The sequence below is a fragment of the Mustela lutreola genome, chromosome 14 (assembly GCF_030435805.1).
Source record: "Mustela lutreola isolate mMusLut2 chromosome 14, mMusLut2.pri, whole genome shotgun sequence".
Lineage (NCBI taxonomy): Eukaryota > Metazoa > Chordata > Mammalia > Carnivora > Mustelidae > Mustela > Mustela lutreola.
In genome coordinates, this window is record NC_081303.1 from 37,945,212 (window position 1) to 37,959,885 (window position 14,674).

At 44.8% G+C, this 14,674-nt stretch overlaps 1 protein-coding gene across 8 annotated transcripts in view; it reads left to right on the plus strand.

The window, feature by feature from the left end:
* Nucleotides 1-14,674, plus strand: part of NVL (nuclear VCP like) — a 97,696-nt gene that overhangs the window by 35,452 nt on the left and 47,570 nt on the right. For all 8 annotated transcript variants that reach the window (XR_009347274.1, XR_009347275.1, XM_059145094.1 and 5 more), the window contains 4 exons: nucleotides 711-815; nucleotides 4,934-4,996; nucleotides 11,221-11,340; nucleotides 14,503-14,602. Coding sequence is in view for 6 of the 8 variants with exons in the window: in XM_059145094.1 (XP_059001077.1) it covers nucleotides 711-815; nucleotides 4,934-4,996; nucleotides 11,221-11,340; nucleotides 14,503-14,602 (388 nt within the window). In the remaining 2 variants the exon portion in view is untranslated. The remainder of the gene's footprint in view (nucleotides 1-710; nucleotides 816-4,933; nucleotides 4,997-11,220; nucleotides 11,341-14,502; nucleotides 14,603-14,674) is intronic.

A 14,674-nucleotide genomic window follows, 5' to 3' on the forward strand; every position in this document is an offset into this window, starting at 1 on the left:
AAAAAAAAAAAAAGGTTTCAACCAAGAGCCGACTATTTGAGAAATATTTTCTCAACTCGCTCACACTCCTATGGGTCAAAGCAGTTTAGTGCCTGTGAAACTTTAAATTAATATTTTTTAAAATTTTATTTATTTATTTGACAGAGAGAGAGAAAGAGGGAACCCAAGCAGGGGGGAGTGGGAGAGGGAGAAGCAGGCTTCCCACTAAGTAGGGAGCCTGATGTGGGGCTCAATCCCAGGACCCCGGGTTCATGACCTGAACCGAAGGCAGATACTTAACAACTGAGCCATGCAGGCGCCCCTTGGATTAATTTTCTTTACGCTTACTTTTCCACTTTCCTGAGCGTTCTGTGGTTCATTAATGAAGGATGATCCACTTCGAGGTGTGGAGTTTCTGAAAGCAAAGAGCAGGGTATAGCATGTGTCTCTGGCTCCTGACCACGCAGGGCACTCCTGCTTCTGAGCCTCACAGGATGGCTCCACCTGATGCTTTATAACCTGGGAATTTAGGTAGCGTAAAAACACTCTTGATTTTAAGATGCTGAAGTATTGTATCATTATGCTTAAAATGTTTGAATTCCCCAAGAGCAGGGATTCCCGTAATAATCACATGTGCCCCACACTCCTCTTGGCAGCATGCATCGAGATCATTCTGGCACACAGTATAGGACGGACATTTGTAACAACACACGTGGCTATTGTCTTCACAGGCACCGGTGCGCAACCCTGATCAGTTCCGAGCTCTTGGATTGGAGACTCCCGCTGGGGTCCTCCTGGCTGGCCCCCCCGGCTGTGGGAAAACGCTGCTGGCAAAGGTATGGGGTGAGCGCAGGGGTGAGCGTAGCTGCCCGTGTTTTCCTTCTTACAATGGGGAGGAGAGTAGGAATTTAACTTCTGTCTTACAGCAAGTGGGTTTTACATAGTCTCTATTACAGACTCTTTCTAGCAAGACTGGCCTTTTCTTCAGGAAGGTTTCCCACTTTTATTTTAATTACAAAAAAATGCATCATTGAGAATTTGCACAAGAAAAAGATTTTTACATTTTTAACAGCAATTTACCATATTTTCTGTTATTCTGGCTTTTTAGTGAGCACTGTCACGTAACTGTGGTTTGTAGCTGACCTTGTTTCCTGCTTTTGTGTAGTTCTTTATAAGTATTTTCTTCTGTGTTTCTTAATAATTGTTATTTTAAAAAAAACCCTTTCCTTGCAATAGAAAATATACAGAAGCCAAAGGGGTCACACTACTTAGAATCCTCTCATGGCGGCTAACTGGTTCATTCTGTGTTCAGTCCTTCCAGACATCTCCATACAGGCACATCCCAATGATATGTGTGCATAACTTTGCACGTGTTTTGACAAGTATAAGATTTTTAATGATGCTTTCCCAGCATAGCAATATGTCTTGAACATGTCAACATATATACACCTCAGTATTTTAACATCTGTCTAGTATCCTGTCATGAAGATACTCTGTAACTTACAGAAATGATGCCCCATTGAAACAACACTATGTCTAATAGTCCTGTACTTAGATTTTTTGTATCTTAACTGATTGTTTTATTAAAATGCATTCCTGAATAATTTTTCAATAAAAGGAATGCATGTTTCTAAAACTTTTGACCCATTACCACTTGGTCAGAGTGAACCATTACCAGATTACATCTGCTCCATCACCAAAGTGCCTTCAAGATGCTTTGTGCAGATTCAACCCTGGCAGTGTGGGTATTGTCCCGCACACCCCAAGTTAGCAAGAACCAATGATGCTTTCAATGTCTGATGGTCGGGGAGGCAAAAATGGTATCGTACACTTTCTAATTCACATTTTAAAAATTATCAGTGGGCTTATCAAACTATGTATTTATTGGCTATTTTTCTTAATGAAACTGTTCATATCCTTTGCCTGTTTTTCCATTGACATGTGTGTGGTTCTATAATGATTCTTCAAATATTAAAATGGTTTTTTATTTATTTTATTTATTTTTTTTCATTTTTATGTAGGCAAATTTCTCAGTTTGTGTCTTTTTTTTTTCCTTTGGAGTCATGCAAATTAGACCCCTCTTCCTTATCTGTAAGTTATGTGGGCTGTCATTTTTAATGTCTGTATAATGTTTCATCTTTTACTTAGCCCTCATCAGCTTTTTAAATTATTCGAATTACTTATAAACAGAATGAAAACTAATAGCATTTTTAGTAGATGCCACAGCAGCTAATATGTGACTGCTCCATAAATATCCACTAGCAACAGTAAATACCAAATATCCATATATCAAATAGCACACGTGAAGTTTTCCAAACTTACTGTTGCTGATACGACTACATTTCCTTGCTCTGTGCTTCCTGCACTCTTCCAGGCCCTGGCTGTGCAGGGTCAGAGGGCACCATGGGGGGCGGGGGCAGCAGTTTCCTGGGGGCATCATTCTAAAAGGACAGAGCAGGAAAGAAGGGCCTGCCTATGAATATGTAAATTAATCAGGCAGATGCAGGTCCTGGGCCTGGATGCCTTGCCGACCGAGTTTGTTTACTTACTTACATTTGCCTTTGAGTAGCCCTTCCTTGGCAGAAAGTAGACAGTGTGGGTTATTTGAAATCCATAGACCGGGTTTTCCTCTTCTCCCTATTCCTGCCTCCCCCGACTGCCAACAACTTGGTACCTGTCTGCACTCACATTCTGGCACCAGCACCTGATGAGGGGGAATCTGACCAAGAACGCCGTGGGTGGCCTTCAGGCTCACTGGGTCCGTGAGCCCAGGTGGTATTTGTGCAGCTGTGTACTTTTTCCTGGGAGAGGGTTCACCACTTTCTTTAGATGCTCTGGGAGGTAAATGCCCGAAAATCTTGAAATGGTAGAAAATGTCCTTGAATGGCAGAAGGAAATGTTACTGTAGGAAAGTTGTGGAACTACTTATAAGTCAGAACCTGGCACCTTAATATGGACCATAAATGAAGATTTGGGCTAATCTTGGTTGTTTTGTTTACTCACAGTCACAATAAGATAATACCATTTTTCTGAACACTGATGCAAAGAAAGTGTATGAGTAGCATAAGGTCAAGGCATATGATTGCCAGAGCCAAGACCTTGCACAGTGATGGCTGATGAGGAAACTGCAGAGAGAGGAGTGAGATCAACGAGCGTCTGGAGCTCTGGCCTGAAGCAGACAGCTCCTGACCATGTGCAGGAGGCTCAGTCTGTGAAGAAAAAGTAAATTGTGCTCACTGTGCTTCCCCTAGGAGACAAGATTGCCAACAACTTCAGGAACTCTTGGGGGGTGTTTGTGGTTAAATTTTGGAAGTCTGGCAGATAGAAGCTGAAAAGCTGATGCAGGGGCATCAGCCCTTGTTATATGTGGTCCCTGGTTCTCCTGTTTGTGTCATGTTGAATGAAAGCTGGGACAGAGACCAAGCGCTCCCTCCGAGGCAGAGCACACATGCGTTCGTGTGTTAGGCACCTACTTGGCCACTTCCTTACTCTGCCGGCCCCTGTTGGAGGCGAACCAGGCACTTCCTGTGGTGGCATTTACTGTCTGTCTGGGGAGACAGGCAGGAAACGGTAATAGAGTAACACTGGAGATGAAGCAAGGTTAGGCTGGAAATCAGCAGATGTGCTGATACATTGGCTAGGAGGTGGCTGTTTGAGGTAGTGATGTTTGGGGATGCTCTCAGTTGGCAGTGTTCTGAGGGATGGGCTGGCCATGTGAGGCAGCAGGGATAGAGGGGGAAGGCTCCTCCAGGCAGAGGGAACAGCAGTGGCAGAATCCCTGACGTGGGGAAGGGCTTGGTGAGTTCGAGATCCAGAGAAAGCCAGTGTCTGGACTGTGGAGAAGCTGTCCTGTGCCAAACTACAGGCTTGTGAGCTGTGGTTAATGTTTCATACTGTGCTCAAAGATGAATGCGAATCCTAGGGAAATGATAGGACTGATGTGCTGGGGGCACTGTGAAAATAGGTGGGAGGAAAGCAAGAGGGAGATGAAACTGGTCAGGGTCTTGGGTTTGGTTTCTTTGGATATCCAGACAGGAGATACGGTGGTCTGCGTGAGGGAGTATGTGGTGGAGAAGCAGAGAGCAGTGGACTCCTGCATTTTGGCATCAGAGCTGACAGGACTTGCAGGCAGATTGGATGACGTCACAAGACAGGGTCAAGGTGGGGGCCCCAGGGTTTGGGTTTAAAAAGTTTTGGAGTTGGAAGTGTGGGGTGTGGAGGGAGTTGGACAGATCCACACGTCCTGCTCTGTCAATGATGGATTTGAGATGTGTGTCCAATCGGGAGGGAGATGCCGAGCAGTCTGTTGGGTCTAGATCTGGAGCTCCAAGGTAAGGCTCTGAGGAGAGAAGAAGAGGGAGATCCCTTCCCTGGTCCTCGTGAAGCTCTGGGTGATTTGCTCAGGGTTCAGGTGACCTTCAGGTGAACGCTGTTGGATTCTGCCACATGTATAAGCACATGTGTCTCCTTCGTGCTTCTCTTTGGCTTTGAGCCATGAGGTTTAATCGTTATTAAAAATAACCAGGAAACACTGGCCTTTGACCCGGGCTGATACTGATGTTTTTGAATTTGGGGTCATGAGCTAATGATTTTTTTCACTGAGCAACAACGTGCTAGGATGTGGAGGTTATGGTCTTACTGGGATTCCAGGCTGAGGCTACGAGTGTGCAGATGTACATGTGTGAGCAAGTTTACAGAAACAGAACACTGACATAGATGTTCCTGTTGTCTCCATCTGACTTGCAGTCTAAGTGATTTTTAGAAAGTGAATATTCCTTGATTTTTTTTTTAACCCGTTTCTCCTTTTCCCATATGTGAGTTGCGTCTAATAAGGAAAAAATGGCTGTGAGAGAAGGGAAGCAGCATAAGCTGCAAAAGTCCCTGCTCTGTCACGAATTGCTGTCACTTTCTGCTGTACTTGTCTGACTTGTGTCCTTTGGTTTTCTCTCCCTAGGCTGTTGCAAATGAGTCCGGACTGAACTTTATATCGGTCAAGGGACCTGAATTGCTCAACATGGTAAGTCATGTGGCGTCCGCCATGAGTATAGGTTGGGAGACTCGGGGCCACTCCAGTCACGGGCTGGCATGTCCTCAGTCCTGGGGATGGACGTGGCATTTGGGTAAAATCTCCACTGCGGGCGTGATGTTAGCTTTGCTCTACAGTACCGAATATGTGTAGCTGCTCTCCCAGTTAGGTCTCATCAGCTTGGCGTTTCCATGTTCTCACCTGCAAAATGGAAATAACATTCAAAGTGTATGATCCTTGCCGAGTGTTCATCACACACTGTACATACACAGTCATCCCTCAAGCAGCCTGGGTGTGAGCTGCGCAGGCCCATGTAAACATGCAGAGACTTCTCAGCAAATACAGTCCTCGCCATGTATTTTCCTCATATTTTCTTCTCTGATGCTAGTAACTTTATTGTCAGAAGTCCGCTTGTGATACACAGAACATAGAAAGTAGGTGTCAGTCGACTGTTTATGTTGTCGACTGTTAGGCTTCTGAAAGTCAACAAGCTATTGGTGGTTAAGTTTTGGGGGAGTCAAAAGTTACACATGGATTTTCGACAGCAGTGGGCAGGGGGGATTAGTGCTCCTAACCCTTTGCACTGTTCAAGGGTCCACTGTATTATTCTTCAGCAACCCAGTGAGAGATGACTTACTGTTTCCTCTGATTCCTGATTTCCAAACAAGGAAACTGAAGTCTTCAGGCAGCGTGCACCTTGGCCAAAGTCCGAGAGCTGAGGGAGGAGAGCTGAGATTTGAGTCTTGATTACGTGACTCCTGGTCTGCTTGCCTTGCTCTAGTGTCCTGTGGCTCAAATGACTGAGGTGGTTTTTTTTCTTTAAAGTAGGCTCCACACCCAGCATGGAGCCCAACACGAGGCTTGAACTCATGACCATAAGATCATGACCTGAGCCAAGATCAAGAGTTAGACACTCAACTGACTGAGCCACCCCAGTACCCCCAGATGACTTAAGTTTTAATAAATAAAAGTACTAAGGAGAAAAATATTACCATAGTATATAGTAACTTCTTTCCGTATTTAGCAGTTGATGTAGTGTCTCAAATTTAAGAGAGTTTGAATACCTTATTATCTCTTCATCCCCGTGGGAAGTAAAAATGCTATTCTGTTATGTATTCAGATGAAGAAGTGAAAGTAGTAGTGTTTATTTTAAAAGGCCTTCCGGGGTGCCCGCTGGCTCAGTTGGTGGAGCATGTGACTCTTGATCTTGGGCTTATGAGTTTGAGCCCCACGTTGGGTGTAGAGATGATTTAAAATCTTTAAAAAAAAAATTAAATAAAAGGCTTTTTACATTTATACCCCTACTGGTTTTTAATGTGTTTCCTATTGTATGTGATACCTTGCTCCTAAAGTAAGGATTCATATTTAAGTGTTTCCTGTGGGCTTTCTACATATGTCTTTACTTCCCTTGTGCTTCATTTCGGCATTCTGGCAGAAGTGTTAGAAATGAACCTTGGAGGGAGAGGATTGATCAGGGATGAGACTGGAAAAGAAGGGGCAGTGAAGGGCTGTCCTACCTTGCTAGAGCTGGGATTTCCTCTCCAGAATCACAGAGACCCAACAGAGGCTATAAATTCAGCGTGTGTTGTTGTGTTAACTTTATTAGAAAGCATCCCAAGCACAGAAGTAGTTATGGAGAGTAATGGAATGAATCCTTCTTGTATTTGTCACCCAACTTTTTTTTTTTTTTTTTTTTTATTCATTTATTTGAGAGAGAGACAGTGAGAGAGAGCGTGAATGAGGAGAAGGTCAGAGAGAGAAGCAGACTCCCCATGGAGCTGGGAGCCCGATGCGGGACTCGATCCCGGGAATCCAGGATCATGACCTGAGCCGAAGGCAGTCGTCCAACTGACTGAGCCACCCAGGCGTCCCTTTTTTTTTTTAAGATTTTATTTATTTATTTGACAGAGAGGGAGAGATCACAAAGTAGGCAGAGAGGCAGGCAGAGAGAGAGGGGGAAGCAGGCTCCCCGCTGAGCAGAGAGCCTCATGTGGGTCTCGATCCCAGGACCCTGAGATCATGACCTGAGCCGAAGGCAGAGGCTTAACCCACTGAGCCACCCAGGTGTCCCTTTGTCACCCAACTTTAAAAAAACACACAAAACCAAGGTGCTTGAAGCCCCCTCCAGACCTTCCCTAACCATGACCCTGTTTTCTCTCCCATAGAATTTACCATAATCTTAAATTTGGTGTTCATTTATCCTGTGTAATTTCTACATTTATTCTATATGTACTTAGCCCTCAGCAATACTCAGTATTATTGTAAATGTTTCAGGAATGTTTAGGGGACAATTAGAAATGTGAACACTTGCCAGATAGATGATGTTTAGAGAATAATTTGGAAGGAAAGGGTGGATTTGGTGACAGAGTGCAGAGTGCGCTTGTCCTGACCAGTGCTGAGTTAGGCGGGAGGAGCAGATGATGAGTGAAGCGGGGTGATGGGCATATTTGGGGTTCCATATACTATAATGCCCACTTTGTTACATGTGTGGAGTGCTTTTATAAACAGTAAAGGAAAAACAAAAGAAAATCCACTTTACATAAGTGGTATGTGGGTGTTTTGTAACTTTTTTTTTTTTTTTAAAGATTTTTAAAATTTATTTGATAGAGAGAGACACAGCGAGAGAGGGAACCCAAGCAGGGGGATTTGGGAGAGGGAGAAGCAGGCTTCCTGCCCAACAGGGAGCCTGAATAGGGTCTGGATCCCAGAACCCTGGGATTGTGATCTGAGCCTAAGTCAGACACTTAATGACTGAGCCACCTAGGCACCCCTGTAACTTGATTTTATTGTTATTTTTGTTGAACATTTTTATCATTCTTTTAGCGTTTCTGGCCCCAATTCCGGTGAGGAGGGGATTCCCCCTCAAAAACATTGAGCAATTTCAGACACCGGCAGGGTATCTAAGAACACGCACGTCTCAGTTGAGCTCAGTTCTGGCACAGTCTGCTGGGACACAGCATTGGACTCCAGAGGCTAGAGCTCAGTCCTTCAGGAGGGTCCCACACCCTCCACTGCACACAGCCTCCTCCTTAGTTGCTGTTGATTTGCTAGACCAGCTCATAGAACTCAGAAATACACTTGTGTTTATTGAAGGAACTGATAAAGGATAAGAAGAGATATATGGGGCAAAGTCCCAAACAGGAGTCTTAAGAGGCTTGATGCCTGGCTGCGGGGCACACGGTAGCAAACTGGCTCCCTGGCATAGAAGGATGGAAAAACTTCCTCTTGGGTTTTTATGGAGGTGTGATTACATAGCCATAATTGGCTGAGTCACTGACCATTGGCTGATTCATTCCCCAGCTCCGTCCTATATGGGGATGTGGGGGTGAGGAGGACTGAAAATTCCATTCCTCTGACCACCCTGTCCTCCTGGCAGCCAGCCTTGCCCTCAGGTGGGGTCCAAATTCACCTTGATTAGCAAGACGTCCTTTAACTTTTGTAGTTCTGACGTTTCTCAGAAACTATGGGTGAAGATTAGATATATCTTAGTGACCAAATAAATATATCATCTAAATCATTCTATCACAGGTATTATTTTTGTTGATATGTTTACTTCGAGCTCATTAGTCCTATGTGTGGTATTCCACTGATTGAATATAACCACACTTTTAAAAAATCAGTGACGGATGTTTAGGTTGAACATTATATACACATATCCTTTCATACATTTGGGAGCTGTTTGTCCCAAGGGTATGTATTCAGAGGAGAATTGCTGTCTCTTCTAGAGTGTGTGCACTTGTAAAAATAGAAAGTTTTGCCTGCTTTTTTCCCAAGGCGGTTGTTGCTGAGTTACACCTCCCCCGGCTGTGAAGGGGGTCCCCACGTCCTCAGCAGCGCCGGTGGGATCAGCTCTGAGGAGTGCGAACGGTCATCTCACTGTGATCTGACTTGTTCTCTAGGGAGAGCTGTAGGAAGAGGTCGGTGGCAGAGTATGGAGTGATGGGCAGAGATGAGGTGGTCTTTTGAAGATCGACTTTTTGGGGTTGGAAAATGCATTTGCTCTGGGAAATTTCAGGAACAAGGGGTCTGGAGACATCCAGCAGACATGCAGATATGAGTTTGGAGCTCTGAGATTTGGCGTGGCCCCTGAAACCCTGGGAATGGGCCAGGTCTGCCGGCAGAGGGGGTGCATTCACCGGGTCCCCTGATGGCACTGGGGCAAGGAAGGAAAAACTGGCAAAGCAGGCTGGTCTCTCGAAGGGGAGGATGCCCAGAACTTCTTAAGCCTAAAAACCGGGAGGAGGCTAACTAACCTCGTTGGTATAACCAGACCGAGTACCAGGAACTGGAAGTAGGTAGGACCTTGGGTTTGGCAACTAGAAGATCATTAGTGACTTTAGGGCAAATATTTTCAGTAATTGTGTTTGCAAAAGCCAGATTTTCGAGGTTGAAAAATTTAGATTCTTTAGAACCCCGAACCAGTCCAATGTATTTGTACAGGGCTCAGGGTGTGATGATTGAGGCGAATGTGAAAGTGACGCAGGCTTTCCGAGGACATCCACCATGACGCGGTGAAGGTGGACGAGCTGCAGGTCACAGTAGTAGAGACACTCTGAGTTAGAGGAATCAGCAGACAGTTGGGAGAACTGGTGGCAGGCTGTGAGACAGTGCAGGTGGGAGGAGCACAATGAGCAGAAGTACCAAGAAAGGACAGGGCAGCCGTGAGGGAAGGACAGTTCTGCTCACAGGAGCCTTACACCTTCATCACCACCGTGATGTACCGTGTGCCTGCATGATACGGCTTTCAGATTGTTTTAGGCATTGTATTATGAAAAACCTACTTTTCTTTCTTTTTATTTAATTTTATTTATTTATTCTTGAAAACTATTTATTTATTTATTTATCTGACAGAGAGAGATCACAAGTAGCAGAGAGGCAGGCAGAGAGAGAGTGGGAAGCAGGCTCCCCACTGAGCAGAGGGCCTGATGTAGGGCTCCATCCCAGGACCCTGGAATCATGACTTGAGCTGAAGACAGATGCCTAACGACTAAGCCACCCAGGTGCCCCAAAACCTGCTCTTCTTAGTCAATCGGTTCGAAATTTTACAAGAAGAATTTACAAGAAGAATGCTTCGCCAGCAGTGAGACTGTATTCTCACATGTGACTTTCTGTACGGATTAGTCTAATGTTATAGCTGCGTGTGAATTGCTGTATTCCTCAACTGAACTTTTTTATTTTGATTTAGTTTTTTCAAAGAATTTTTTTAAAGATTTTATTTATTTATTTGACAGAGACACAAGTAGGCAGAGAGGCAGGCAAAGAGAAAGAGGGAAGCAGGCTCCCTGCTGAGCAGAGAGCCCAAAGTGGGGCTGGATCCCAGGACTCTGGATCATGACTTGAGCTGAAGGTGAGGCTTAACCCACTGAGCCACCCAGGCGCCCCTAGATTTTTTTTTTTTTTTTTAAGATTTTATTTACTTATTTGACAGAGAGAGGGAACACAAGCAGGGGGAGTAGGAGAGGGCTCGCCAAGCAGGGAGCCTGATGAGGGGCTCGATCCTAGGACCCTGGGATCATGACCCGAGCTGAAGGCAGACGCTCAACGACTGAGCCACCCAGGCACCCCTTGATTTATATTTCTTTTTAAATTTTTATTTCTTTAAGTCATCTCTACACCCAACGTGGGGCTTGAACTCATGGCCCCTAAATTGAGAGTCGCACACTTTTCCGAAGGAGCCAGTCAGGCACCCCTGATTTAGACTTTAACATACCATATGTCCCACAAAGCCATGGGAGGCCTCGCTGGCTCACCTACCATCTCTGAAGCCATGTGACGACATAGCTCTCCTGTCAGCAACATGACCATGTAGGTAACACGGCAGAGCAGCGGATGACAGTTAGAACCCTGCTGAATTCGGGAGAGTTACGGCTGGGTATCCTACGCGATGAAGTTTAGGAGATCCGATGAAGTTTAGGAGATCCGTTCTAAAATACAGCCGAATTACGGGATTAATTGTGACCTGGAGGAGACCTTACACTCACTTTGCCTTTGTTTTGCAAATGAGGAAATTTGTAAATGTGGACAACAGCTAGTTTTTTTAAGTTGACCCATATATTGGCTATTTTTATGCATCAGAAATGGGTACCTATCCATAGTTGCATGTGATTCCCACCTCATGCTTTTTGGACTCTTGATATCTAACCGCTATTTAGAACTAAATGATTTGGCCCCAACCCCAAAGTTGACTGGTCTCTGTGTTGTTTCTGCTGTGTCAGTACGTCGGTGAGAGTGAGCGTGCCGTCCGCCAGGTGTTCCAGCGAGCCAGGAGCTCCGCACCCTGCGTCATCTTCTTTGATGAAGTAGACGCCCTGTGCCCTCGGAGGTCAGACCGGGAGGTAGGTGTAAAGTCCTAAACCTTTTGTGAGTTCTGACAAAGTCACTCCCTAAGAACACTAAGATTCTTGCAGTGAAGAAGCCTAGTAATTCAAAGTGAAGGCTGCCATGGTGACAGTTGGTTTTTCTTGGCATCTGTGTCCATTTTGTCGCTACATGGTATTGCTTAAACTGGTCTGGTTCAGGCAGGCAAGTGGCTGGGAACGGCAATGACGTGGCTTCCAAGAGCCTGCCTCATGATCATGACTCTCTTCAGGCAAATGGGTTCTGGAGACAGGAGAAAATATAATTTAAGATTCCCTTGAAATAGGGCTGAGCTTTGACTCAGCCCTGCTCCTTGTCTACCCAGACTCCACCTGCGTCCCTGGGCTGATTTAGGGTTGGTAGGAATTTCAGTATAGTGAGTGCCTGGAAGTGCTCTTGTCATAGGGATGCTTGTCTTAAAGTCCCCAGCAGAGCGAAGCCTCTTGTAAGCAACAGCCAGCCTGCAAAAGGTGGTGGAGACTATCTGATAAGGACATTCCTGGCATGATGACTAAGCAGGTGGTTTTATTTCCTTTGTGATTTATCTTTAGATAGTTGTTCGGTTATCTTCAGACAGTTGTTCTGTGCATGCCCCTAAGGTTGTAAAAACAGTTACTAAATACCTCACTTACCTCACAAATTCCAGAAACCTTCCAGAGGCCCAAGAACAAAACTTGACTAATGTCCGAGTGATTCATGTCATAGGGAGATTGTTTCCTCATTCAAGAGTCCCAGAAAATCCTTCCACAGTCTTGTCTCTGATGGCCACGTGGGTGGCCAAGGGTTGCCCTTCCTGCTTTGACATTCTAAATCCTATGTGGGATCCAGAGCAAAGCACTGCCCTTTCTGTCCTGCTGGTTGGGGCATGGTGCCCTCTGGTCTGACTCCTTTTTAATTCTTCTGTGGCTCCACATACGCCCTTCATTTGTCAGGAGCCCCTTTCATGGGTTTTCAGCTATCAGTCATCGACTGGGAATCTAATTTGCGGGGGTTCACCGAGATGCCGCCTGCCTCAGAGAAGTCTGCAGCCTGGGAACCTCGCTCCTAACATCTGGCTTCTCTTGCTCTCTCTTGGGTGTGTATGAACACACGTTTCCATGTTCCAGTACACGTGTTCTGCTTTTTTGATTTCTTCAAATGAGGGGGATTCTGAACATATGTTAAATTTGAATGTGTTCTCTTATTATACAGGTTATACATGAACATGTACTTGTGAGAAAATTCAAATAAAATACAAGTGCTAAGAGATAGAGTCTTCTAATTTTTTTCCCTGTTATTCTCCTTGGAGGTTACTGCTGCCAACCCTTTCATGTGTGGTATTTGTCATTCTAAAACTTTCTCTGTAAACTTAAAAACACGTATGACTTAGACTTTTTTTTTTTTTTTTAAGATTTTATTTACTTATTTGACAGAAATAGAGAGAGATCACAAGTAGGCAGAGAGGCAGGCAGAGAGAAGGAGAGGCAGGTTCCCTGCTGAGCAGAGAGCCTGATGCGGGGCTCGATCCCAGGACTCTGAGATCATGACCTGAGCTGAAGGCAGAGGCTTTAACCCACTGAGCCACCCAGGCGCCCCTAGACTTGTTTTTTTACACAAACATGGTCATTCATCTTGACAATTTTCCCATGTACTTAGTAACTTAATTCTTTAACGATTGCTTAAAATTCCACAGTCTGGAAACAAGTATTTCTTAAATCACACTGTTTCCAGTTGTTTCTCTTACAAACAGAACTGAAGTAACATTATCATCACATATTTCTGTGCATGTGGGGGACTTTCAGAAGTGGGATCTCAGCGTAGATGTGTATGTATTATGATCTGAAAGCTAACACTGAATTATCCTTCACAAAAACTGCCAGTTATGCGTACCCGCCAACACTTTGTGAAAATAACCATCTCCTGTGCCTTTGTCAGCATCGGGTAACACCCATCTAAACAATTTTTGTCAATTTTTTTTTTGGCAAAACATGATATTAAATCTTAGTAATCATGTCCACGCTTGTCAGTAAGATTGATTGTCTTCACTGAATGTGTATTTCATCTTCTATAATTTGCTTGATCAGATATGTTGACCTTTTTGCTCTTAAAATTTTGTTCTGATTTTAGGAGCTTTTGTGTGCTCCAGAAATGAGTCCATTGTCCAGTTATGTGTGTTGGTGCTTTTTTCCCCGGTCTTTTTACTTACCTTTAATCTGCTTATTACGTACAATGTTATAATTTTAATATAGTAAAACCTGTCATCCTGTTCCTGCAGATTCTGAGAGTTTCGTCTTGTTGAGGTGGGACAGGGTTTATTGTTAATCTGTGCTGCTAGACTGTTTTGTGCCTGGATTATAATTATCTTCCATCCTCTGAGATGTTGGTGTTGTGTGTCCCAGGGGTGGTAATGTGCACCAGCTACTTTCTGGAGAAATCCGCCTGTAAACTCATGACCACCTCTGCCCGTGGACTTTGTGTTGAAGAAGGGCAGTCATGACAGACACCCACAGACACAGACACAAATGCATGCACAGATACGCAGACACACGGACAATACAGACACATAGAGACACAGATGCACACACACAGATGCGTGAACAGACACCCCACTTTTCTCATCTCCATTGTGCATTTAGTACATTTCTGTGTCCGAGTGAGTTACCCCTCTGTCTACCACCTCCCCAGATCTTTCTCTTGGATGTTGCCCCGGAGGAGATCTGCTTTGTACTGTTGGCTTTCAGGAAAAGAGGAAAAGCCTCCATGCCCCAGTCCAAGGATCTGGAGCATCTCACATCCTAGGGCATCCCTTTGCGCTCAGCGTACACATGACCCACAGGAAATCCATTGCAGCCAGCAGGTCTTTGAATAACTTGGAGGCAGGAGACTCGGGTCAGCCAGGCTTGCCTGTGTTTAGCTGAGAGGCCTGGACAGGTGGCTTCTCTGAGCCTCAATTCCTCCTTCTGGAACAGGGGATAACAGGACTTGGGGGAGTTCCTGATGGGAATGTGTTTTGCACAGCACCTCTCAGAAAAGTGATTACTGTTACCTCTTGATCAAAGATTTCATTCAAGTTTGCAAGTACCCCATTTCATGTGTAAAAACATGGTGATGTGTTTTTCTTTTTATCGGGAACTGATGGAGCTGTATTTATTTATTTTTAGACGGGAGCAAGTGTCCGGGTGGTGAATCAGCTACTTACCGAGATGGACGGTCTGGAAGCTCGGCAGCAGGTTTTCATTCTGGCAGCCACCAACAGGCCAGGTGAGGAGATGGCTCTCAAATCTTTAGCATTTGAAAACCGTGGGATTTACATACAGCCTAGTAATGGAAGAT